Raw genomic sequence first — 27230 nt, 5'->3', positions numbered from 1 at the left:
TTCATGCAAAAAATTTAAATTAGTCTCTAAATTGAATCACTATTGTCATATACAGTTTAAATTGGAATAAGCTTCAAATGTACACTTTGTGGATATTTAACTATTGGCTATGAAACATCACATTTGATCACATCTATTCGAAAAATAATTATTTGTTCATGTTTCGATTGAATAAAATTTGTAATGTTTCAACTACAAGTGATCACACACTATTTATGATAAATCTGTGAATTGCAATTTGAATTTACAATTCTGCTAATTAAGCTGTCGTCATAAATTAACAAAATATACAATTTTGATGTGCGGATACAAGAAGGAGCGTTTACATAGAATTCAGATACAATTTAAGAATTCAACAAAAATCGAGTTTAATCAATCAGCTAAAAATTCGAAGCTTGATTTAATGTTTTAATCAAATGTAAAACAAATTTTTCTAACTTCGAGATCTATTTTTCAAATATTTCAAAACTTCAATTATCAGTATCAAAAATTCAATAATCAAAATCAGCTCCGAATTTCAAGTAGCGCCTATTCTGCGAAGCTAAACGTGCAAATTTTAACCGACGTCATACTTAGCCGAAGATTTTGATAAACTACCAAATAGAATAAAACTTGAGTGATAAGATAGAAGTTCGGCCCTATGCAACGTCGGTTTAACAAACAACAGTTCAGATTTAATCATCCATTTTTACAATCAATTTTTCATTTTTGACATATTTATTGTCTTATTTGCAGGGTAGCTATCAGAATTTTTTGCAGTTGTTCACAGTTGCTTATGGTTTGTTTATTTGTTGTTTATTTGTTTGTTCACACTATCTGACATTCATTACTCCCCTCCCCCGAACATGCCCATGACGGATGTCTTAGCTGACTTGAATAGGAAGTTCGCTTTTTTCCCAACATTTTCTGCCGTGAGGTTTTCCATGGTTAGTTCTACGTCATCCTCGTCCTTGACAGGCATGGGGGAGAACTGTCCCCTGCCTACTCTACCGGGTGCGGGGGGTGCGAGTGCTGGGTCGTCTCTCTTCTTGATGTTGTACTACAAAACGTTGAAATATAATATTAATAATAAAAATGAATTCAAACCAAACATGGTTTCCAACATCTTGGTTTTGCCCCACTTAGGTGAGGTTCAATTTCGATTAAGGTACTACAAAATTTTGAAATATGTTAAGTACTATTATGTTATAGTGGTTGTCAAAGTTATGTAGTTCGTTAAAAAGTTCCTTCCCTGTATATAAGTGACCGCACTGTGTCCCATGTGTATGTTCAAAAAGGGTTTCATAAACGATCTCAGACGGAACCATCGACCTGAGTATGGTTCTACGAATAACATAAAAATTTACCCAAAACCAAAAACAACCAAAGTGAAGACTTTTTCGTCGAGTAATCCTGTTATAAATTATCAGTTGATATTGCAAGCATGATTTATCATACCAAAGCGATAATTTGATCTAATGTGGGCTGCTGAGGCAAGGCCATTGCCCGATAGGCATGGCGAAATGAGTTAGTTTTACGTTAACATTCTCGGTAAAGATACCATTAGAATAATGAAAACTTTTCTTTGAAATTTATTTAATTTAAACTTTTCTTAGAAATTTAATTTCAGTGAACTTTGAAATTAAATTTTCTAAGAAAGGATTTCTAGGACTAGAAATAAAGATATTGCTTATTATTTCAACCGTTAACTTTCACTAAAACGTACAGAAAAACTTGAGTTGTTTTCATTGGATAGGAAACAATTGAATGGTGTAACAATGTTTTTGGAAGGGTATTGATTTAGAGATGACATTTTAATTTTGTTGTGTTAGAATTTCGATCAAACTATAGTCTTAAACTTAGTGAGAATTAGAAAGAATGTTTGACTTACCAGATTAGAAAGACAAGCAATTTGATTTTGATCAAAGAAGTTATATAAATGAATCGTCAAGAAATGGTGCTGAGAATCAATATTCGGTTCAAATTGGTGAATCTAGATAACTATTATTAGAGTTAGATTAATTGATGTAAAATCTTCCCAGCATGTATTAAATGATGATGATATCTCCGGAAGTGTGAATGAATTCTCAGAAAAGTGCAAATGCATTCCATTTATGGTTCCCTTTGCGACTGATTTGCAGAAGCAAACCATATTGGGTAACCTTTGCGACCCCCACTATAAATCACGGTGCTAAGATTAGTTTTGTATCTTGACTTTTTCACACTGATAATGGGTATATATACAGCTGATTTTTGAGTCCTTTTTCATCCCCAAATTCAAATCACCATCTTGATCTAATAATCAGATCTCTCCTGTAAATCTCTAAATTCTACTGTAAAATATCATTTTGTTATTCTCTCATTTTTGAGAAATTAATTCTTTTACTTAGTTAAAAACGCTTTTTATTCCGCTTGCGAAAGTCCATAACCCAACATGTTGTGAACATTAGTGAATGACCAACGTCAGCTGTAAAACGAAAGTAAGAATATTCACTATGTTATCAAAATGCTGATATGTAAAGCTGGAGAAAATTTAAAACAATCGCCAAAAACAACAATTAACGTTTTAACTTGAGTTGAAGTTATATCTCTAGCAAAAAGTCATTACCATTTCAGCGTTTTAACTTCTATTAGATGGTTTTTACTTTTTCCAAGCAAGTTTCTAACAAAATTTGAGTCAAATTTCCTATTTTTCCAATCTTTTCGAAAAAATGTCTTTTTTCTTCATTTTGCTTCAAAAACTGTCCATAACTTATCTGACTCCTACTCTTTGAGAAAACTTTTCAACTTTTTTTTATTTATTGACAGGAGCATTATCTTTTGGAACAGTAATGTCTTAAACTGCGTTTTTTTATTTATTTCTTTGTAATTTCTCAAAATCTTCAAATTAAATAGAAACTTTGGCTTGTTAGAAGATCTAGAAACCATTTTCTTTTCATCCGATTAAATACAACCATAACATAAATGATCTCTTGTTCGACGACCTATCTATGTTTTTTGTAAAGAAATCTCGATACCTTTCTTTTATGATCTCGAACATTTCCATCGCTGAAGAGGTCTTGAGCTTGTTACTTTTTAAAGGGTTGAATGCACGCTGCATCGTAGATCTTTTAAGCTGACTTTCTTCTGTTTTCTGTCTGGTACACTTAGAAACAGCGTGGCCAACAGCAAAAAAGCAGCTCAACGACCTTTTTTTCTGCGTAAGAAGAGAAAATGGGAATGAAATCTCAGTTCATTCTTAAAAATTGCCCATTTTTTCCACGCCATAGCACAAATCAAATTCAATGAGCCAACATTGCGCTTAAAGGGCACAAATTGTGCTGTTCGTAGCGTTTTAGTACCATAGTGTATAATTGCTCCGACTGCCACAACACTTCTCAAACAAAATTTTTTTGTTATATTTAAGTCTAAAATGTTTTTGTCCGTTTTGTTTACCTCTAGAACTTCTGAAAAAAATTTTGTATAAAAAATTTTTTTGTACATATATGCGGTCTTAGCCAACAGTAGCGAATCGCCATGTTTAATCATACGCCTTCAACTAATCGAATTCCTTTGCAGAATTAGATGAGCTTAATAGATACAGATCTTGCAATAGAATAAAACGAAATCACACTTGCCTGCAACTCTTGGAATAATCGCCGAGAAAGGTTCTTGCATTAACTTACGATGTATATGAGCTCTTGCTGTTTTTTCTGCGATTCTAATTTTTTGTGCGTATACCAGAAAAAAATACAAACATCCTTTGCAGACGTAGTCCTTAATTTCCGCGAGCTTGGAACCCATCAAGCTCGTGTAGACATTAATACACAAGGCATATGGAGCTCAAAGCATGGTTGAATCAGTCAAAAGACTAATTTATCACAATAATGGATGACTTAATCATCCATTAAATGTTCGTCTGGTGTTTTGAAAAAGCAAAAGATAGAAAAGGCAATTTTTGCTATCGACATATTTAATAAAAGCGGTTGCGCAAAATTAAGCATGTCGTTATTAGAAGATTTATTTCTGACCAAAAAAGTTATTTATTTGCAAAAACAAAATTGTTGCGTTCGATATCCATCTGTTATATTAAAACCAGAAATAAAAAGCGAGAGAATTTACTAGACATATTTACCATTGGCAATGAACTGAGACCATTATCATTTCTTGACACCGTTGCCAGATGATAGTTACAAAGATTTAAACGATTTTTTGGCTTTTTATAAGCAGGTGGAGGCTTGCCATTAATTTGTCAATACCATATTTGATAGAGATAGATGTCTATGGGCATTTTCGACAAATTCCGACCCCCCCCCCCCCGCCTCCCGTTTTCTTTCCTTGGTACTTAGTACTAGACTTTCGATACATGTATTCCCGAGTCGACCGCCATAAACAAAATCTATTATCCATAAAACGCCATCTATGGATTTTGGGGAAACTTACCATCCATTAGACGGACAAAATATGGAAATTCAGTGCATAGCGAGATCATAAAACAAACTTAATTTATAGCTTTTAGAGATCATACATGATTCCTATTATGATAATTAAGTTCGCTAAGTAAGTTCGGTTGCAATTTTCATCCAAAAAAAACTAAAGTTGGTGAAATTCTCTCTCGCTTTTTGTTCTTGACTTGTAAAGATCTTCTTAATTTTCAGTTTAGCGGTTGTCAACAACATAACACCTGTTGTAAAAACGAAGTTGAAATGTGGCCTAAACGAGGTCTGTTGCAAGTGACTTTATAACCTCGAAGTATATGACTGAATAATTCAAAATCGACAAATCAGCATTGTAAAAATGTAAAATATTCAGAATAACTTCATTCAATCTCACCCGGTGAGAGGGGCGAACTTATTTGGCCAGGTGATTGAGCGGTATTCGAGCAAGATTTTTTATTACTTTCAGAATAATAAAACTTATGATTATGTCCAAATAAACTGATGTTAAATATGACCAGAAACCAATCATAGATTAAAGAAGATTAAAATCTAGGATTAAATAAGATTATACGAAGGATTTGATTCAACTAAGAATGTTTATCACAGGTCAATGCTGAACTTCAACTGTATACACTTTGAGTCAAATTTCCACCCTTTTGAAATATGAATTCATTTCATTTGTTGGCACATTTTAATTATAGAATCTGAATATTTAGGGTGGAGGTTTTACCCTATTCACAATTCCACAATTGTTCCTAGAATCTATCTTAGAGAAAACTACTGGACTGGATAGTAACTTCACAAAACCTACTACTCTTAACTAGACTGAAGGGTTATACCAGGCCCTCCGTTCAAGTCCTAAAGAAAGTATTTTCAGGCGCTATAGAACTGTAGTCAATAGCTAATAATAATGTTATTAAAATATGTTGGTAATGCCTTTCTATGTTATATGATATTTTAGCTTCCAAGAAATGCTTTACAAAATGAAATAAATTGGTGACTCTAAGATTGAGAATTATACCAGGTCCTCAATTCAGTTTCTAATTAATCGATCAACCAATATACTTAAAATAAATAGTAGATGACGTGAAGAGCTCGTCGGTGTTCACTCCACAACCCAACCAGACGAGTATTAACCAACTTGATAGAACGTTAAGACATTGCCCATCAGGTACTTCAGGTTACTGCAGACCTTTTTAATTGTCTACTTGGTTCACCATTCCATACTACATGGGTTAACTTAACTTGCCAAGTCTTCTACGAGCAGGCAGGCCTACCCTCAGAGTGGCTTCACTATGCGGTCTCCTGGAAGGAGCTTGGCCGATTAATACTCTGAGAAATCAATCGTCTTGATGTTGTCCTGGACTCGGTGCTGTCCTCCAGTCCGTTAACCTAACTTAACCTAATTATTGATTGGTTGATCACTACTTTACTAGTCACCAAACTAAATTAAATCCAATAAATTGAAGCTAGATTGAGTATGATTTCAGATCCTTAGAGATGTATTGTGAAGTTACTAAAGTTGTACAAGTACGCTTTTGATTAACAGAAAACCGAAAGAAACGATTAAGTTTTACCCAGTCCTAATTATTACAAGACTATGGTTCCTTCAAAACAACTAGTTACAAATGCCTATGAGTGCCACGTATCAAAGTGTTTAACAAATATCTACTAGATACCAGTTTAAACTCTACTAATTTATAAAAAAAGGTCCAAAAAGAGAAAATAGTTGAAAATTTGCTAAGTTAAATTAACGAAAAGTATAATTACCAGGGTATACTAGTTTCAACAATTATTACAAGTTCAGTACCACGACAGAGATCTGTTAACTCACTCCGAAATTTCGATTATCACGACAATATAACTATTTTCAGACTGATTTTAGTTACAAAAATTGGCTAAAATTGAGCCGTATATATACTGCTAATCTATGTTTGGTTATGATAGTTTAGTCCTATTTTTACCAAATGTTCCGAATCTTTGTGAGAAAAATACCTTTTTGGGAAAAGTTTTCAGAAGGTCATTCATGACTTTGATAACTTAGGCCCCTAATTTGGGTTTCTAATCCAATATTACGTGGGTGAGAATCTTGGTGTTCAATCCATGATATAATCTTTATCAGAATCAATATTTACTTATTCAACCATTCTCATCAGTTTAAATTTCTTTACCATTATTATCTTTGTACAGTTTCAAATTTAGAATTCGCTTTTGTGTTGGGAATAATTCAAGGTCAGTATTAATTTGGTTCTTTTCCGAAAAAAAGCTTAAGTTTAACTTTCCATTCCTACATCCCACCCATCCGGACTAAACTATTCTCCTGAATAGTACAATAAAGTGAAATTAGAGTATAAGTATATAAAAGCACCATCACCATATTTTGGTACGACAGTTTTTTTTTCTTTTAATCAGCGCTTGTCTCCTCTTTTCGCATTCTCTCAACTAAGTTTAATCTCTCCTCAAACTGCATGTCAGTTCCGATATCTCGTTGATCATCGCTGGGCAAATTATGAATATGTTTCGTAGTGTTCTTGGACTGGTAACACTTCTTCCCTGTCCAGACAGCCAGAAGGACAAAAGCAAGACACCATAAAGAGAAACCAAGCAGACCAGCCAGCTCTTTAAATGTATGCAGTGTTGACCCATGGCCAAAGGATTTGAAGTTGTTTTCGTCAGAAAGTTGTTGATGGATTTTGTCTTACATCTCACTGACTAATTCAGGCGTGACATCAAGCGTAGGGACATCCTTGAGTGCCGATCTGATCCTATGCAAGATCAAGTTCCGACTCTCTTCTGTAGGCGTGACCGCTGGAAAGCTCGGGATGTCGAAAGCGGTATCCAGTAGTTCGGGAGTTGTGATTGTTGTTATTAGTCCACTGTGTTGAAGACAATATGCTGGATCGGGCAACATGACCAGTCCATTCTGCGGGTGAACCAGTTTTCCATTGCAGGGGGGATGCACTAGGCAACTTTTACAGGCTGGTACACGGTTTGAAAACTTTCTGCCCCCACTGTACGTTATGTTGTAAAGAAATTGTTGATCGTCTGCCGCGTTGAGGAGGTACATAGAGTTCCCAAGGTAGATTGCTGTCGGTAAAATTGGCAATTCGGTTACTTCTCGTGTGCAAGTCTTCAAAGCAGCCACCTCATGATTGTATAGGAGTGAAGTCAAGCAGAGTTGATCTTGCGCGCTCACTAACGCTACTGGCTTAGTGCAAAGTCTGAGCCATTGTGTCCCCCAACAAGACAGATATTCCTCACTCTTCATTTCGGCATAGCTTTCTTCTCGCCTTGATACGATCAAATAGCTCCTTTCTAATTTTAGAGTTGCGGCCCTTGTCGTGTTCTTGATTGGTTGCGGCAGAGGGATTGCTTTGTAGGCATCGTGGATTGGTTCACCACTGTACACTGGCACCTCCATTGTGATTAACAGTCCGTGTGGATTGGAAAAAACATTTCTCACTAAGGGCAGGCTGTAAAGTAAACTTGAGTGGTCGTATGGGATTGAACACTTTTTGTCTCCCAGCTTCAGAGTTGTAATTATTTTCCGTAAATCCTCGTAGGGTACTAGTGCGGTTGGCAGTGTTCCTTTGGATAGCACTCCAATGCTTGTAAAAAACATGTTTCTCTGTTCCGTCAAATATAGTGTTTGTACTTGCAACTCACTGTGCATAGCATTGAGAGTCCACGATACGTTGTTAATTGCACTTTGGGCGCAAAAGGCATACATAAAAACGTCAGACCTTCGATGATCACAGGCTTGGGCTTGCTGTATTTCTTCCATTGTTTTTTTGAAGCATCTCCAGGTTTTTTTGCAGAATCTCAAAGTTATCCTTTGAATAGTTTAGCACTTTTCGTGTGTCTTCATGAAGCTTCAAACTACTGCTGGCCATGACCTGAATAGACTCTTTTTCTTCGTTGTGCAGGTGAACCATTCTTGATTCCAAATAGTGCAACCGTCCTTCCAGTTGTTCCATCTTTCGCTTGGAGCTTTCACACAGACCAAAAATTGAGAGTAGCCGGCAGCCTGCTTTTTCCAGTAAGGGTTCCAAAGTTATCGCCGTCGCAGCTCCCATTGCAAACAGCAGTGGTGATCGTCTCTGTCGCTGAAGAGTGATAGTCTGGTTTATAAACGATGCTACTTCTTTGACAAGCTTTGTCCTTTCTTTCTCTGCTCTTTCGTATTCTGTCTGACTAGATGAGATTATTCCGTCAAAGTGGTGCTGTAATAGTGCGCTTATTTCTGGGTTGTTGCAAAACTCAGAGCTCTCCCACGTTTTCTGTTCCAATTGTTGAAGTATTGAAGAGAATTTATAAATTGGTCGAAGATCCACGTCCAACAGCTTTGGAAGTGGGACTGCGATATCCACAGTCAGATATGAGTCGGCCAATGAAACTGGAATTTGAGGTTGGAAGAGAACATGCGCAGTAGTTCGTGCACTCTCCGCTGTTTGCTGTCGTACCGCAAGTATTAATATAAATATCACAAAGTTGTACATCTAAACACTACTATGGTTAATTACTGCGCTAAACCTAGATAGCATTTTTTCTGTATTAGAAAGAGTGCTACATTCTACAAAAATTCCCCCAAATTCCTTGAAATGTATTCGAGCTAATTAGTCTTTTTCATAATACCGGTGTTACATTAACTTGCAAGATAGTTTTTTTTTTAATTTGGTGCTATTCAAATATTTTTTACGATTGCCCCCGTCGTTAATAGAAATTTCGGCTCATCTTTTGATCTTTACATTTTTTTAGGCAATGCTATATAGAGAAACTTAATCAAGTTTCTTTTTTTTAAAGACATATATATATATACATATATACATACATATATACACATATATATACATATATATATATATATATATATATATATATATATATATATATATAAATATATATTTTTTTTTATTCGTCGTCGATTCCGAATCGTTTTGGGTATTTCACTGCGCGTCTTTCTCGGGTTTTAGCGATGGAGTTTACTGTTTCGTCAGTTTTGGTTCCCAAAAGTTCTGCAAATGTTCTTGGTTTGCACATTTCCCTTTTGGCGCTTGCAGGTGTTGACTGTATTTCACTGAGGTCCCTCAAGACATTTTTTGGCTTGTGTGGTCGTTGGGGTAGTGGTGTAAAGTCAATCTCTTTGGCTGGGGTTACATTTTAGTTGAATGTTCTCGCTCTGCAAAGAGATCGTAGAAAAAATCTTCATCTTCGTCCATCCATTTGAAGGGACTCTCTTGTTTGGGTCGTTTTGATATAACATCTGGAGTGAAAGTTTGATTGTTTACTTCAATGGGAACTTCCTGGTCATTTGTATTCTGGCGGCTGGGCCATTTCTCCTGATGTGATGATCTCGTTTCCATTCTGGGTAACTCGTCTTCCTCCTTCACAGGCTTCAATCGATTGTAGTGGACTATCTGCCATTTCTTTGCATTCGCATCCTTTGAAATTTTGTAATTGACCTCTGACGTCTTCTTTTTTATGTTCTACGGTCCGTCCCATGGAAGGAAGAATTTTTTTGATTTCGCTTTGTGGGGTGCAAAAAGCCAGACTCTCTCTCCCGGCTTCAATTCCTCTCCAAAAACGTTTTTCTGATACATATCTTTCTGTCTTTCTTGCTTGTAACCAAGTGTCTCTCTAGCATTCATATGTGCTTCTCTGAATTGCTCGTTGAGCCATCTTGCGAATTCGTATTTGGCAATTTCGTGACCAGGTGCTTTCGGGAGTAGCAGGTCATTCGGGTATTTGCATTCTTGTCCAAACACAAGGGAGAATGGAGTCTGTCCTGTTGTTTTGTGTACGGTCGTATTATAGACGAAGTTGAGATAGGGAATCATTTGATCCCAGCTACTTGGATTGTTTGCGCAATATTTGGAAATAACATCCGCAACAACTCTGTTGTGACGTTCTACCATACCATTTCCCTGCGGGTGATATGGAGATGTTCTTGTCTTCTCTATTCCAAAAATTTTGCACACTTCTAGTAGCAGTTCGCTGCAGAAGTTTGATCCTTGGTCGGTGTGTAGGCAATCAGGTGCTCCAAACGTCAAAACCCATTTCTCCACAATTGCTCTAGCAACATCTTCGGCCGTAGTTCTTTCTAAGGGAACGCAAACCACGTATTTTGTGAAATAGTCCGTCAACACGAGTATGTATTTTGCACCGCTTGTCTTCGCTCGGGTAACAGGACCTAGGATATCTGCTGCCACTTTGCTGAATCGGATCCCAACGTTGATGGTCTGGAGAGGGGCTATTCTTTTCTTTCCAGCGGTACTTCGTGCTTGACACAGGGTGCAGTTCTCACATTTTCGTTCAATGTCTTTTCTCATATTGGGCCACCAAAACCTCTGTCTTGCCCTGTCCAAGGTTTTTTGAAAAGCAAAATGGCCTCCACTGAGTTTTGAATCGTGAAGTTGTTCCAAAACTGTCTCTCTGAGTCCCTGCGGTACTACAAGTTGTTTTTGTGTTGTATTGCTTCCTTCTAGATGCCACTTCCTGTACAGCACGCCATCAGTCAGTTCCATCTGGTCCCAAAGGCCCCACATCGCTACTGCATCTTCTCCTTGTGCTATTGCGTTTGCCTTCTTGATTTTTATGTCTCTCAGCGGATTTTGGTCTGGATGTTTCTCAGCGTTTGCCCATTGCAAGATGAGACGTAAGCAGGGATCGTTTCTTTGAGCCAGTCTAAGTGAGTTTACGTCTTCTTGAAATTGGATACTCATTGGTTCGTTCGTGTCCTCTGCTGTAACTAAGTTAATTCTTCCGAGGGCGTCTTCCAAAGAGTTAGCTGATGGGCAACTTCCAAACATATCCAGTCTCTCAGCTTCAGTTAGCTCCGGTGTGATGCTGCACTGTCTTGACAGTCCATCTGCATTCCCGTGCTTGTCTCCTGGTCTATGTACTACTTGAAAATCAAACTCTTGCAGTCTTTGTAGCATCCTGAATATCATCCCATCATTGTTTTGTCTAAATAACCACTGTAGCGATGCATGATCTGTTCTGAGCACAAATTGAGTTCCCCAAATGTAAGGCTTGAACCATTTCATCGCCTGAATGACTGCTAATGCTTCTTTTTTTGTTGTTGAGTAACGACATTCTGCTGGGGTCAAAACTCTGCTTGCGAAAGCCACTGGGTATTCTACTCCATCGACAATATTCGAGAGTACTGCCCCAAGACTGTTGTCACTTGCATCCGTGTCCACAATAAAAGGAGAGTTGTAGTCCGGATGCTTGAGTACTGAGCTATCAACCAAAGCCGCTTTCAGTTTTTCGAACGCATTATGGCATTCAGGGTTCCAAGTGAAACGGCTGTTCTTTTTTGTTATCTGGTGAAGAGGTAGAGGTTTCGCTATCCCAGCGAAGTCTTTGATGAACCGTCTGTAGTAACTGCAAAATCCAATAAAAGACCTCACTTCGGTAACGTTTTCTGGTCGTTTCCAGTCCCGTACTGCAACGAGTTTGTTTTCATCTGGTGCAATTCCCTCTGGGCTCAGTTTGTATCCCAGATAGGTTACGGATTCTTGAAAGAGGCGGCATTTCTTGGGTTTGAGTTTAAGATTGGCCTGGCGAAGAGCGTGAAAAACAAGGCGCATGTGTTTTTCGTGTTCCTCCACATTCCTACTAAACACCAGAACGTCGTCCAAGAAGATGAGGACGAACGAGAAGAGATATGCATTGAAGATGCTTGTCATAAGTCGCTGGAAGGTTCCCGGTGCATTGCAAAGTCCAAATGGAAGTCTGAGGTACTCATAGTGTCCACCATCGGGAGTGACGAACGCAGTTTTTGGTATAGCACTCTCAGCTAATGGAACCTGCCAATATCCAGAGGCTAGGCGAGGCTTGAGAAAATCGTTGCTCCGTGAAGGTGATCCAGTATCTGGTAAATTCGCGGAAGGGGAAAAGCGTCTTTCTTTGCTACTTCGTTTAGTCGTCTGAAGTCTGTGCACATTCGATTGCTCCCATCCTTTTTGGTAACGAGAACGATTGGTGCACTGTACGGGCTGTTTGATGGTCGGATAATGTTTCGTGCCAACATGTCCTCAATCTCCTTCTTAACCACAGTGATCTTTCCAGGTGCAGGTCTATGGGGTGCAAGCTTGATGGGCAGCGTATCACCTGTGTCAATTTCATGCTGAACCAAGTGTGTCTGTCCAAGTTCGTTGTCGTTCATTGCAAACACATCTCTGAACTCTCGTAGCAGTGTTCTTCTGTCGTCTGTTTGTTGGTTTCTGTCTGGAAATGATAAAGAACAAATCTGTTCCAACTCTTCATCGCATGATAGGGTTAGGTTTGTTTCTGCAGTTGCCCTGTGCTGTGTTTCTTCCGTTGTTTCAATTTGATCAAGACCAGATTCTGCTTCCGTCTCACAAAGATGTACGTGCCTGGGGACTTCAGGTTTATAGGCAAATTGCAAATTTACCACATTGCTTTCCTTCTCCATCATGAGCTGCTTAGAATGGAAGTCGATTGATACTCTATTCTCCTCCATCACCTGGGTTCCAAGTATCAAAGGCACGTCTGTGTTTGGGGTCACCAGGCGATCGGCTTTCACTTTAACCCCGGCGTCGAACGTTATTTCGCCAGTAAAAACGCCAAGTATTTCGAAAGGATCATTGGTGGCCGAAAGAACTTGTTCTCGGAAAGGTCTTAGTTTGGAACGCTGTTCGTACTGTGAGTAAACTTTTTCTGATAGAATGTTCACATTGCTCCCAGTATCCACAAACGCTTTGTGTTTATGTCCGCCAAGATCAACCATCACGTAGACTGTAGGTCCAAAGACTGCTTCGGCTTGAACTTTGTTGATATTGCTCACTTGTTCTGGGTTCGCTCTCTGTAAAATGCTTTTTACGATTGGTTGTCTATCGGTGTCCAAGTTTGCGGGTAAACCAGGTTGTATTGTTCCTTTCTGTGGGCACTGATTGGACAAGTGCCCAAACTCGCGGCAATTATAGCACTGCATCGCAGACGTTCTGGGTCGAAAGCCTTCCGGTCTTCCCGGACTTCTACTCTGAAATCTGGGTTGACTTGATTCGGATAGAAATCTTGTTTGGGTCTCAAGAATCTTCTCCATGATCTGTGTATGTCGCTCTTGCTGCTCTAGCATCTTATTGAAGCTTCTGGTCTGAAACTCGATCATTTGATTGAAACCCGATGACAGACTGGTGTTGAGTGCTCTAAAGTCAGCTGCTACTGACTCATCATGATCCTGTTCACCCTTTGTCCATCTCACATGCCCGTTTCTTCGTCCTCGCAGTCGACTGGATTCCGCTTTACTGATGGCGTCTAGAGCAATGGCCCGTTGTGTAGCTGCATTGAAGCTTCCCGGTTCTTCCTTCAGGAGTGTGTATCTGATTTCACTGTCCAACAGTCCGTCCACAAAGGCATCTTTGTTAGCTTCCTGTCGTCCAGCAACATCAAGATGAGCATTGGCTGCCTCTCCTAACTTACGAACTCGCCTTGAGAACTCTTGGATTGACTCTGATTCCAATTGTTGAAGATTTTTGAATTCGGTGCGTGCACTCCTTGCGTTGGGAAAGTCGCCGATTCTGTTGTTAAGAGCGTTCAGAACTCTCGCTATGGTCGGGGCTGGTTGTCCTTGCACTTGTTGAAAGTAATGATTGGGCAGATTGTAATACTCATCTAACGCATAACTGTTCAAACACGTGGGCAGGACCTCGCGTTGTCTCTGGTCATCCAAATTATTGGCGTTTGACATGGATTCGAAGTGTCGAACCCATCTTTCGAAACTCTCGAAGTCGCGGCTAGGATATCGGAGGGGTGTGAGAAGGGGTGGTGCTACGACTATTTGCTGCTGATTGTTCGCCTGGTTCTGTTGTTGCTGTTGCTGGTTGTTTGGTGCGTTGTTCATTTTTGGTAATTGAAGTAATTTTCGATGCAAAACCAAATGACACAAAAAAATATAAATGAGTTTTACCTTTGGAACGTATTCCAAAGATCTAATTCATCGGTTCTCTCAAATTTCAATTCTGAGTTTTTTTTTAAAAAAAAATGCAAAACCGCCTTCTAATCAGAAGAATCCCTCTGTGGTCGCCAATATAGAATCTGAATATTTAGGGTGGAGGTTTTACCCTATTCACAATTCCACAATTGTTCCTAGAATCTATCTTAGAGAAAACTACTGGACTGGATAGTAACTTCACAAAACCTACTACTCTTAACTAGACTGAAGGGTTATACCAGGCCCTCCGTTCAAGTCCTAAAGAAAGTATTTTCAGGCGCTATAGAACTGTAGTCAATTGCCAATAATAATGTTATTAAAATATGTTGGTAATGCCTTTCTATATTATATGATATTTTAGCTTCTAAGAAATGCTTTACAAAATGAAATAAATTGGTGACTCTAAGATTGAGAATTATACCAGATCCTCAATTCAGTTTCTAATTAATCGATCAACCAATATACTTAAAATAAATAGTAGATGACGTGAAGAGCTCGTCGGTGTTCACTCCACAACCCAAACAGACGAGTATTAACCAACTTGATAGAACGTTAAGACATTGCCCATCAGGTACTTCAGGTTACTGCAGACCTTTTTAATTGTCTACTTGGTTCACCATTCCATACTACATGGGTTAACTTAACTTGCCAAGTCTTCTACGAGCAGGCAGACCTACCCTCAGAGCGGCTTCACTATGCGGTCCCCTGGAAGGAGCTTGGCCGATTAATACTCTGAGAAATCAATCGTCTTGATGTTGTCCTGGACTCGGTGCTGTCCTCCAGTCCCTTAACCTAACTTAAACTAATTATTGATTGGTTGATCACTACTTTACTAGTCACCAAAATAATTTAAATCCAATAAATTGAAGCTAGATTGAGTATGATTTCAGATCCTTAGAGATGTATTGTGAAGTTACTAAAGTTGTACAAGTACGCTTTTGATTAACAGAAAACCGAAAGAAACGATTAAGTTTTACCCAGTCCTAATTATTACAAGACTATGGTTCCTTCAAAACAACTAGTTACAAATGCCTATGAGTGCCACATATCAAAGTGTTTAACAAATATCTACTAGATACCAGTTTAAACTCTACTAATTTATAAGAAAAGGTCCAAAAAGAGAAAATAGTTGAAAATTTGCTAAGTTAAATTAACGAAAAGTATAATTACCAGGGTATACTAGTTTCAACAATTATTACAAGTTCAGTACCACGACAGAGATCTGTTAACTCACTCCGAAATTTCGATTATCACGACAATATAACTATTTTCAGACTGATTTTGGTTACAAAAATTGGCTAAAATTGAGCCGTATATATACTGCTAATCTATGTTTGGTTATGATAGTTTAGTCCTATTTTTACCAAATGTTCCGAATCTTTGTGAGAAAAATACCTTTTTGGGAAAAGTTTTCAGAAGGTCATTCATGACTTTGATAACTTAGGCCCCTAATTTGGGTTTCTAATCCAATATTACGTGGGTGAGAATCTTGGTGTTCAATCCATGATATAATCTTTATCAGAATCAATATTTACTTATTCAACCATTCTCATCAGTTTAAATTTCTTTACCATTATTATCTTTGTACAGTTTCAAATTTAGAATTCGCTTTTGTGTTGGGAATAATTCAAGGTCAGTATTAATTTGGTTCTTTTCCGAAAAAAAAGCTTAAGTTTAACTTTCCATTCCTACATTAATTTTAATTACCGCGACTAAATTATAGATTCATCAGATATATCAGATTAGCCGCTCGAATGACAAACTTGTTGTTTTGACGCATCTTCAAATTAAATTAATCTTTAATTATGTCAAAAAATTTGCTAAAGCTATCATAGCCAATAAAGATCGAAAGGTTAAAAAATTGAGACTTTTTCCCCACAAAATTTCAAACACATTCTCCTCTGGGATAATGGGGGTATAATTAAAATTAGCAATAAACGAGAGGAAGGGGAGGGGAGGGGAGGGGAGGAAGCTATAATATGAAAGACTCAAAAATATTTCAATTCAAGTGATCTGCAGATAACGCTTAAAGAGATTCGCTATTTGCAACAATTGAACCTATTAAAACGGGCAAAAATAATGACCTCCAAATTGCGACTGTTTTGCATTTGCAAAATGCAACTAATAATTTGCAAGCTTTTAGAAGCTTTTAGTTCCTTCGCATCCGAAAAACGGATGAAGCATTAAACAATCATAAGATTAAGAAAACAGAATAGGAGAACTAAAAGGAACCCACAGAAAATTGTTTAAAGTGAAATGTTCATTTGTAAAATGGGTTCAAAGGAACGAAATTCTTTTATAAGCAGTCTTAAAATTAGACAGCGCATTGACTGGGTGTTCTCCATTATCAACGAAAAAGAACGCATTTCGATTCAGGTACAAAATAAAATTTAGAAATAGGTTTCACGAAGATGAAAAAATTCCGAAAAGCTGTTGTCAAATGTGGTACATGTAGCCTTTTCCGTTCGCTAAGAACATTTACTTAAGTTTACAAAGCAAATAAACGTTCAAAAAACCTGTAGAACATTTATATGAACTGTAGCATGCAGTTGCTTATATTCTTCCCCAATTTAAATATTTTTTTGTCATTCCAAATGATGCCATGCGAGCCTACAAATTTTTGATTTTGCACTTGTCCTACGGTTTTGTAACGTCTTCGAAAACCATTATGTAATTTTTAAAAACCATAAGCCTCTTTCAGAAAAAAAAACACGGCAAAGACCCTCCTAAATTTAGATGAAACCCCGGAGGAAAAATAACCCACAAGGAAAAAACCAGACGAAATAAAACCCACTTGAATCTTAAAGAGCTACCGCATTTACCGGATTTGGCTATGTCTCGGGTGCCATAATCATGCTTTAGGGTCCGAGGAACTTGAAATGAAACTGTCACAACCGAACAAAACAGAAGTTCAATGGCAAAATAGCAGTTTATTAATATGGCTAATTGGGAAAAGAATGTGCTGGAGTTGCAAGATCTGAGAAAAAAATTCAACAAGATTTGCAAGATCTGGTCAAGATCTTGGAAACATTTTCTGCAAATTGCTCGTCTATGGAAACACTCCTCAGGAAATCCAACATCAAGCCATGATTTAAATATTTTTCAAAAAAGTGAGAGTCTGGATTGCCAGAAAGACACGCGAGGCGTACCAAAAATGTGTGCCCTTTTCTAACTCCGAATCTTCTGTTGCTACATCTTGAACGCTTCTTTTGAATAAACGCTTATCTGGCAATATCTTGCGAGATTCCTGCACATGGCGGTAACCAGTTTGAGGTCTGCGTTAATGATCATTCGATTAAAAATGCACAGTTGGGTTAGGGGGTGGTAAACTGCATTTTTATTGTACAGACGAGGTTGCTGGGCAAATTCTGGATAAGGAGTTGTTATTAACGGATTGAGTCTGATGTCGGCTGATTTGTTCAGGATGCGACGATCATCTTGTAAAATTTTGCAAGAATCATTCTTGTCAATGACGCTCGTCTTGCTACTCTTAAGATATCTTGTACTGTCTTACAATTCTTATCATGGCAGATCAACTGTCTGACTGGGTCTGTCTAAAAAGGAGATAAAAACGAGCACGGAAAAACGAGCCAATTAAATCTCTGATCATGGCTAAATATTGTCTGGATGGGTCTGCACACGCCAGATTTTTTATTAATGAGCCCTATTTTCGAACACCTCGACCTATAGCCCTCATAAATAGACTCGGGTTGCCTTGAATTGCATTGTATTGTATACCTTATCTCTGATGTCTTGTCGCATTTTCTGTCTCTCTGCCTCGAACCTCTCGTGTTTCAATCGTCTCTCCTCTTCTATCCTCTGTCGTTCCTCCTCCACCTCGGGATCCACCTCGCCTCCACCTGCCGCCTCTTTTGTCTCGTCTCCTCCACCGCCCGTCAGATTCTTCATCTGGTCTAAACAGAAAAAGAAAGTGAGGACCTTTTTTGACATTATGATTCATGCTTTGTAACTTGATTGTCCATGTTTCTCAAAATATAATTTAACAAAAAAAATAAATGATTAATTTTTTATAAGAAAAACAGTAACTGATGTGAGTGCGTTTGCATGTAACGTTCCAACCCTTCAAATGATGAAAAAAATCAGTATAATTCAATAACCTAAAATCTAACTTAAACCTCGATTTTAATTTCAGTCAAGTTTCAGAAATCATAAAATGATGCATGGTATTGCTAACGAGTTGAGTTGTTGTATATCAATTTGAGACTGTCTCTCAGTTTTGAGACTAATTTAGGCGGCCAATTTTCTTTTTAAAAAATACAACAGCTTTCAAATAATTGTTCCATCCCCTCTTGAGGGGGGATGGAGCAGACAATTTTTGTGCAGACAATTTTGACCTATCGATATATTCCTCGAAGGGAGTTGAGAGTGGTATCATTGAAAATCCTGTAGAGTTTAGAATATGGAATAAAAAAGATTTTTTTGAATTTCTTTTCTATAGCGAGTTATCGTGGTTTAAATTTTTGTGAATATTAGACCGATTTGCATTGTTTTCATTCACATTTTCCGCAATTTCAGATCCAATTTCGCCAATTTTGCTAAAATTGATAAAAAAAACTTATCAATAGTACAGTTGATTTATTTTTCAAGACAAAATTTTTTTTGACTATTTTGATTTTATTGTTTTGGCCAAAATTTTGGCTAAATATTTCAATATTCAAAGTTTTTCATCCCAAAATTTTACAAAATAAGCTTCTTTAGTCCACTTGGATTAAACTTGCCAGAATTACACACACAAAAACAACTAACACGAACTTTTTAGACTACGAAAAGAGCTAGTCCTACTTTCACTTCCTTTGACAGAAGTGTGGAATTAAAATTTTACTGCCGTTTTTTGCTATTTTTATTCTATGATTATCAAAAACGCAGCATTTATTTCTGATATTTTAACAAGATATCTAGATCTATAACATTCGAAGCAATCGAATGTTCGTAATGGACAAACAGCAATAGCAAGTCTGGTTTTTGTCCAATCTCGGAGTGTTACAATCCAAAAATAATTCAGATTGTAATCAGTCTATCTTTTTTATTTAAAAAAATTCGATTTTTTATGTTAATCAAAGAACGGAACATTTCAAATCGAAGCTCACTGCTGATAGGTCTAAATGGTTTCCTTAGAAGTACCAAATTAATTTATCTAGTTTGTTTACTCATTATTCCTTTTGACATTTAAAAGTGTTTGATTTTATAAAAGAATGGCTAATTGAAATTTACAACAACTTTTCATTTAGTTTGGTCAACTTGTAGCTTAGTGTCAGCAAAAAAAGAAGGCTTCTTCTCTCTATTCATTCTACTGAATTAAATTCTTATATCTTTTTTGCGTTTTTACGCTTAAAGTGATGGTTTTCTGGCTTTGATATTATTAGAATTCACAATCTTGTTTTTAGGTATTGGCCCATTTTTCATGTTTTTTTCTCTTTTTATTAAATTGTCAAATCATTGATGTTTCAAATATTACTTTATTGGCGTTCAAAATAAAGCACAATTGAACATATAAAATTCTTGAAATGTATATCTTATGGTTTTAACGGCTTCGACACCCAGTTTAAGTTACTCGAACAGTTTAATTAAACATTTTACATGTCTTTAACTGTCGTCTTTACTTTGTCGTTTTGGTTGCATGAAATTTAATGGATACTGACAGATCTCAATTGATATTTTATTGAGGATTAAATGGGACTATATTATGATTTGAACTGATTTGTATTTTAAAAAAGAACACTTTTTATTTTCTCATTTTTTTTGTGTTTTTTTATCTAGTCTCGTTTATTATAGGTCATTTATGACATTGCCGTTGTCAAGAGAGGATGCAATTGTACAAAATGTAACGTTTCTTTTTAAGTAATTGTTATGAATTTATTGGCTTCGACTCCGGTTTTTCGCGAAAAAAAAGTACTTTAGCTTTTGTGCATGTTTAACGCTCTTTTTTTAGACGTAAGGCATATTCTCAATAGTTACAGGTCTCGAACGCGTTCTTTGGACAATTAAACGAACCTATGTAATAATTTTATTTTGTAGCTAATGGTTTTCATGAATTTGAAAGAAATTCTTTACACTTTTTCTCTTTTTTGTCTGCTTGTTATCTGTTCCCATTGACGAGACTTCCTATGACACAGTATTGTCGTTCAAGGAAGGCTCCATTAAATATATTTTGGTGGGCTAAATATGGTTTTACGGCTTCGACAGCGTTTTCTCGCAAGTTTCAATTGAAACTATGTTAGTTGTCTCTATTTGTTCTTCTTTTTTTAACCACATAAAAAACTGAATCCTGACACGCCTTTATGCCTTCCCATAGAAAACTATGAGATCATAAACATTTCAGACGTTTTTAATTGCTATCTATTCGTTTTCATTTTTTTTAAATTAATTGTTTTGAAAAGCAGAAGCCAATTTTTTAATTTTGCTGCTTTTTTGTTCTTTTTTGTCTAATTGTTACCGAGCCTTTCTATGGAGTATTCCCATAATTTTTCTAGTGAAGTACAAGTTGCTTTTTTTAGTTTCAGTTTTATCCGACGCTATTTGACCTCAATAAACGTCGGACCTATCGATAAATTTTTTTAATGGACATAAAGTTTTGTATGTAATTATTGTTTGATTTTGTTGTTCGTATTGACTTGCTTTCCTAAAAATAGCTAATCTCATCAATCTGATGCGGCATTTTTCACTCCACTTAGTTTTTTGCATTGAGGTGATCTCTTTGTTCATACAATGTTTTCTGGAAAGTACTTGAATTTTTGGGATTTTTCTATCTGTTACTCAATTGGTAGACAATTATGCCAAAATTGTGAATGAGTGGGTCGTAACTTCATGTTGGAACGCATAATACCGAACCTTCTTGTTTGCTCTCTTTCCAATTTTCACTTGCGGACAACTCAACATTAAAACTTCACTCATCTGATTCTGATAAAGCAAATTTTGTATATGTATGCAAAAGGAGTTTCTTTGTTATATTAAAGCAAACCAGCATTTGTATTATCTATAAAACACTAACTTTCAGGATAAAAATCAGTTAGTTTTTATTTATTTTGCAAAAATTTATCATAACTGAGAAAGTACGACAAAAAATAATATTTTTAAACAAAGTCATAAAATTTGCCTTCGAGGAAAAACATAAAAAATACGGGACGATAAAGTAATATATGAATATTGCGTTGAACAAAGAAATCTTACAATAAAAGTATTTGCTTCCGCGGAAAAAAAATAATAAATGGGACGATCAGGTAAATTAAATATAGAGATTCGTTTAAAAGAAACTTAAAATAATAGCTATTCATTTATCGTTTCATTCTTCACTATAATTCGACCAAGTTTTTGAGCGTACTGACGCAAAAGTGTATAATTCACTTATGATTAAAAAACATACAGAATAGCGTGCGTCAAAAGAGTCTTTAAAAAACTCTTAAAGAATGAAGCAGAGGTAAAAAAAACTGATGTTCGTTTATTACAGTTATTATTTTTGAAACCCCTAAAATCGCCAAAAACTTTTTGTTATAGTTTGCTTTGAAAACAAAAAAGTTAACCTAATTTTTCTGATGTATATTCCTCATCAAAAAGATTAAGCCATCAGAAAATATTTTTTTCACATTTTATTGGCTTTTTGCAAGGTCAAATAGTAATCCTACTCAAGACGTTTATTAATTGAGCAGAATTGTTAAAAGCGCAATTTTTTAACTGTTTCTTGATGCTCTTTTAATTTAAAACAAACATTTAGAAAAAATATTTTCGTTGATTTGTGGTTCTTCGCAACAGTTGTTTTGTGAGCAAAAATGACATATAATGTTTTCTTTTAGATTTTTTCAAAATTCTCTCACGAAATTACAAAGAAATAGCTAAATATTTACGCGTTAGTAGCGTTCTTTTTTTCCGAGCCGAATCAGAAAGTTTTTTTTGCATTCTAGAAATGTATGAGCACTATCAATTCAAAATTCTTGATTCTAACATTTAAACAAAACGATTTTCTTTTACTATTTTCACTGAATTTAATAGTTTTGGAATAACGTATTTTTGGCACTAAATTTTTGTACTTATTAGTTTCTTTTTATAAATGAAGAGTAAAAAATCTTGTTTAATCTCATATTTGCCGATTTTAAGGTTTCCAAAAGAAGCAATTGTCCTCGAAAATAACGACAACAAAATTTTTCAATAATATGATTTCACTTTTGCGATTTATTCCAATTTTTTGCACTTCTAATGGTCTGTTTCAATTTAAAGACTAAATTGTTGTTTTTGTTGGCTTGCAAATTTGCTAATTTGTAAATCCACGATGAACTATGTTTGTTCTGAATGAATAAACGCAGGTAATATTGAGCACATTAAGAATGAATAAAAGTGAACGAATTGATGACAATTTGTTCTAATTTATTTGTATTTTTGCCTGAAGTGTTCATATTGATTCCTTTTGGTTCCCATTTAAAGTCGTGTGATGATAAAAATTGGCATTTAAGATAACAAAATCTAGTATTAAACAAATTTGTTTTTTAATTGAATTAAACTTGCCTCAAGTTGAAGAAAGGTGATAAACCCTAGAAGTTTCATCCTAGCAAAATTCATTCAAGCCCTTCTATCTAAAAATCTGAATTGTCAATTTTCAGTTGAAATTGGTCGTTGTCCTATCCATCAATCAACAATTTTATTCTGGCAGTTTTCTAATTGTAAATAAACCTCATCTGTATTAAGAAATAAGTGAAAGGGCAGGAGACCATTTTTTCAGTGACAATAGAAATGTACAAATGTTTTGTGTCTCTGGTCAACGTTAGCATTAAACTAAATACCCGAGCTCAGATTCGCACATTTTTTGTTCTGTGGAGGGGCCGGGTTGTTTACCAATGCTGAAGAAATTATGAAATACAAAAAAAATATTTTCTTCGGCATTTGACTGTTTTGTCGCGTCGGTGCTTCTTATCATCAAAAGGGAGCTGTGAAATTTTTCTAAAAAGTATCTGAAACGGGAAAAAAATAAAGGGTAAATAAATTTTGAAGACAAAAATCTTTTTAAATTTTTCTGTAAACTTGTTGGCAAAAAGTTTTAATGCGTTCTCTGGTGCCATTTCAACGAAACTTCTACCTGCTTCAATTGTTTTTTGGTGTTCTTTAGTCTTTTTTGCTGCGACAGATTTCTCATTCTTTTCAACTCTTGCCATTGGTTTAATGATCTAATTATTTTGCATTTTGAATGAAATTTTATCTCCTGCGTAGAATACAGAATAAAAAGTTCATTAAAAAAATTAGTTTTTTCGAAGGGTTGTCGGCGTTTAAAGTTTTTGTGATTTTCCACTTTACACGAGGATTTTTTTCATATTTTATAGTCATTCTTATAAAAATTTTGGTCATTTTTGGTAAATTCCTGCTCACTTACGTTACTATTTTCATCATGTCCGTATTTTAGTAGCATCGATTTGACAACAAGGCTATCATTCATTATTTTCATGGTTTCATAGTGGTTTTAACAAAAATATTTAGATTTGGATTTGAATACCAAATTTTTGACATTAATAGGATTTTTTTTCACATGCGGCCATTTGACTTTTGTTTTATGTTGCCTTTTTTTTCTCGTAACCCTACTACAAGTTTTACTAAAAGCAAGGTGTGGTCTTCAGTGAGGCTTAAATTTTCAACGGATTGACGTGTGCTGAACTAATAATTTTTGACTTATGTTTTCATTGAAATTGCAACTTTCTTGCAAATGTCAACCCTTTTTGTTCTTTAAATTTTGTCACCGTCCTTCAATACCGAGAGGACCCATAGAAACTCTAACGGAGTCTAAATGAATTTTTTCAGTGAATAAATTATAGTATTAGTTACTCTAAAACTGTTTGTCTTCCTTAGAAAAAATGGAGACTTTTAAATTTCACCTAAAACTGTTGTTTTTTACAATCCTGGTTAAAAAACATCTGATTGTGTTATTACAATCCTGGTTAAAAAACATCTGATTGATTGCTCTAGAATCAAAAATGATACTTTTGGCTGCTCGAGCAGCTTGGTATTATCATCTATGACTCTGACACTACTAATCGGTTTTGAAATAAAGATAAGTCAACTTCTAGTTCTTATCAATTATGTTCTCATGTCATTTATTGCTGAATTGCCATTATAATTTCCTTCATTATTGTTATCCAAGCTAAAAAAAATGAAGAAGTAAATCCTAAATTTATTTTCAATTGATAACTGATTGTAGATACGTAATTGACAGTTATTTGTTTGCAAAAATTTCCATATCGTATAGAGTTCTGCATTTATTTGGTAATTCTAATAACTTGTCGCCTGGAATTATTTTTAAAATGTCCGATTTTCATCATAGGGGTTGATAAGTGCATTTTTTTTTATTGAATTCGTGGTTTTTAGATTTCTGATCGCTATTGGGTTCTAGATATTGCTATTAAACAGATTTAAAAAATAATGCGGCTCTTTTTTCTTTTTTCTCGTGTTCTAAATTAACATCATTAAAAAGGAGTCTTGTCTGCTTAACCGAAACACATATGCATGTGATTGTTTGTAAAAATCCGTTTCGTCTTCCGGCTTCGATTTATGTTTAATGTTAGAAGTGAAACTTTGGTGATTTGCCAATAATTGTTGTTTTTCGATAAGTTGGTCCATAGTCTCAAAAATAATTTTGATTAGCCTTCTGATGAAGCATTGTTCATCTTTCACACGATTAAGCTCATTTTACTGACCGAGAGATCAGTTATAAAACAGTTTTTTATTTTTCAGAAACACGGCTTAAAATAACTGGTATCCACTTCCATTGGTGTTATTGTTGTCTTTTTCTCGCTTAGTGAACTTGAGAATCGATGCGTTTGGGTTCTCTATGAACATTAGTAACCAGTAGCTTACATATTTAACACATGATTTTGTTTTTTTAATTTAATTTTCAAAAAGTTTAGTTTTTTCGCAAACGTTCCATTTTATCCCATTTCCCAAAAAAAAACCCGTATTCAGAAATTTTATAAGTTTTAGTTTTGTTTTAGAGAAGGTGGACTCGTTTTTCCAGATCTTTTGCAGATGTTGGTATATAGGACTCAATACAGAATTTGTCAGACCAACCGTTTGATAAGTTCCATAGAAAACATGAGTTATTTCGTCCACGACTTACCTCGTGCTTTTCTAGATTGGAAAAATTTCAATTTGCTTTTTCAATTCATATTTAAAAGTGCGTGCAGATCAAAACTTAAAATTCAGAAATTTCGATTATTTTTTTAAATTTTGAAGGAAGTTGATCTTTATTTCAATTGGCATACAGTCATGAAGTTAGATAAGCCTGGTTGGAACATTATGTGCCATTGCAGATTAGCGAGCCTCCTTGTTTAAATAATATTTTAAAATTTTCCTGGCAACATTAGAAAAATTATTCTAAATTTTCACAATTGGGTGGTTGAGTTTTGTGGTGAGTTTCAAGATTATTATTCAAGGAAACAATTTTCTTCCGAACTTGCCGAAGCACATTATCGAGTCTCCTTACTTAAGAAAATAAAACTTGCACACTGATATCATAATAATATTGTGTCATCATTTGAAATCTTTTGAAGACGGGAAAACTATTCGCAATAATAAATGTTAATTCTCATCTGGAGTTAACAATGATATTAGTGGTGTGGAAAGTAGAGATGTTTCAGTAAAATTGTATTCTACAATAATATTTCATAAATTGGCAAATGATATGAAGAATTTGCTTACCTCCGACCATTTGTTTTACTACGAAGTTCATCTTTGAAACTTGATAATGTCACTTTTTCCGTATGGTAAAGCTGAAATAAGAAATAAATCTCGTAGATAACGCAAAATTGAATCTAAATTAAGAAAGCAGGAAAAGTTCTTTTTTTCCAGGAAAATAAACAGCCAAATGGTAGGGAAAAAATCACAGATTTCAATTTTTAACTTTGGGTTTGCTCAGGGGTGTCAAACCGCGTATGGTTAGGGTTTCAATAATTGATTTTCTCCCCAACTTATTGCAACCACTAGCAAATATTTTTTCACTAACAATATTAGCAGTTGAATTAACAATTTCTGCCAAACAAAATAAAAAGGCTGTATCTTCAAATTTATTATGTAAGGAAACAAAGCGAAGCGAATTCAATCAGAGAGAGGGAGAGAAAAAAGGGGGAAATTTTGTATAAAATTCAGATCAGTGGTCAGTCAAATACAGACTTTTTGCTCGCTCGCTTTTCAAATCTCTTCTTTCGCAGATATGGTGGCAAATTTGCAACGCTGAAATATGCAAATTACGCGGACTTAACAATGGTCGTCACACACACAGAATACCGGGGGAGGCTAGTATGGACAAAGCTATGAACAAAAATAACGGAGTGAAAAACGCAATGTATAAGTACGTTGAATTAAAACTGAACAAATTTCAATCTTCCGTCGTTATAGTTTTTTTTTCAAGATCTTTTAGCACGCAATGTTGATGAATAGAGCTGCAGTGTAGATTGCTGTGGGAAAAACAGGAAACAATTTTGAAGGAGCGAACTTCCTTGATATCTGGATTTTCCCTCTTTCGTTCACACACCTCAAAAATCGGGAGCTGCGAAGGAAAAAATTTATTATAGGCTGGTTATGGTCAATATAGTAATTTATAGAGTTTCGCGCAGGCTATAAGAAAGGGGAGGATAGGTATATACATGTAATATGGGACGGCTATATAAGAAAAGCAGCACTATGTTAAAATAGCGGCTTACGGTTGCAGGATAACAATTGCGAATTTTTAAAACTGTGCTATGGTTCACTAAAAAATGGAAAAAGTATCTGCGCAAATGCAAATAAGAATCAATTTTACATTTTTTTCTTTGAGCGTCTATTTTCTTGCCTCTGTTTTGATATTTGAGATAAGCCTTCCCGAAGGCAAGCAGTGCTTTGTGTATTAT

General features: G+C 35.6%; 1 protein-coding gene across 1 annotated transcript; it reads right to left on the bottom strand.

The window, feature by feature from the left end:
- LOC142352968 (putative complexin-1) lies at window positions 1-27230 on the bottom strand. The gene is made up of 3 exons (XM_075405131.1): window positions 26044-27230; window positions 18094-18269; window positions 1-1039 (listed from the first exon to the last, which is right to left on the bottom strand). Exons 1-3 carry the CDS (start codon window positions 26072-26074, stop codon window positions 827-829), a joined length of 420 nt encoding a protein of 139 aa, XP_075261246.1. The 5' UTR covers window positions 26075-27230; the 3' UTR covers window positions 1-826.

Source organism: Convolutriloba macropyga, chromosome 14 (assembly GCF_964194025.1).
Source record: "Convolutriloba macropyga chromosome 14, txConMacr16.3, whole genome shotgun sequence".
NCBI lineage: Eukaryota > Metazoa > Xenacoelomorpha > Acoela > Convolutidae > Convolutriloba > Convolutriloba macropyga.
Note: the sequence above shows the minus strand (reverse complement) of the source record. Positions and strands in the feature narration are given on the sequence as shown.

Bases quoted from the DNA above. Each gene is read 5' to 3' on its own strand.
- LOC142352968 (XM_075405131.1), bottom strand. From the start codon at position 26,074: ATGAACTTCGTAGTAAAACAAATGGTCGGAG. The intron at 18,270-26,043 runs GTAAGCAAATTC...TTTTCTGTTTAG, and splicing joins AGTAAAACAAATGGTCGGAG to ACCAGATGAAGAATCTGACG. The intron at 1,040-18,093 runs GTATACAATACA...AACGTTTTGTAG, and splicing joins GACAAGACATCAGAGATAAG to TACAACATCAAGAAGAGAGA.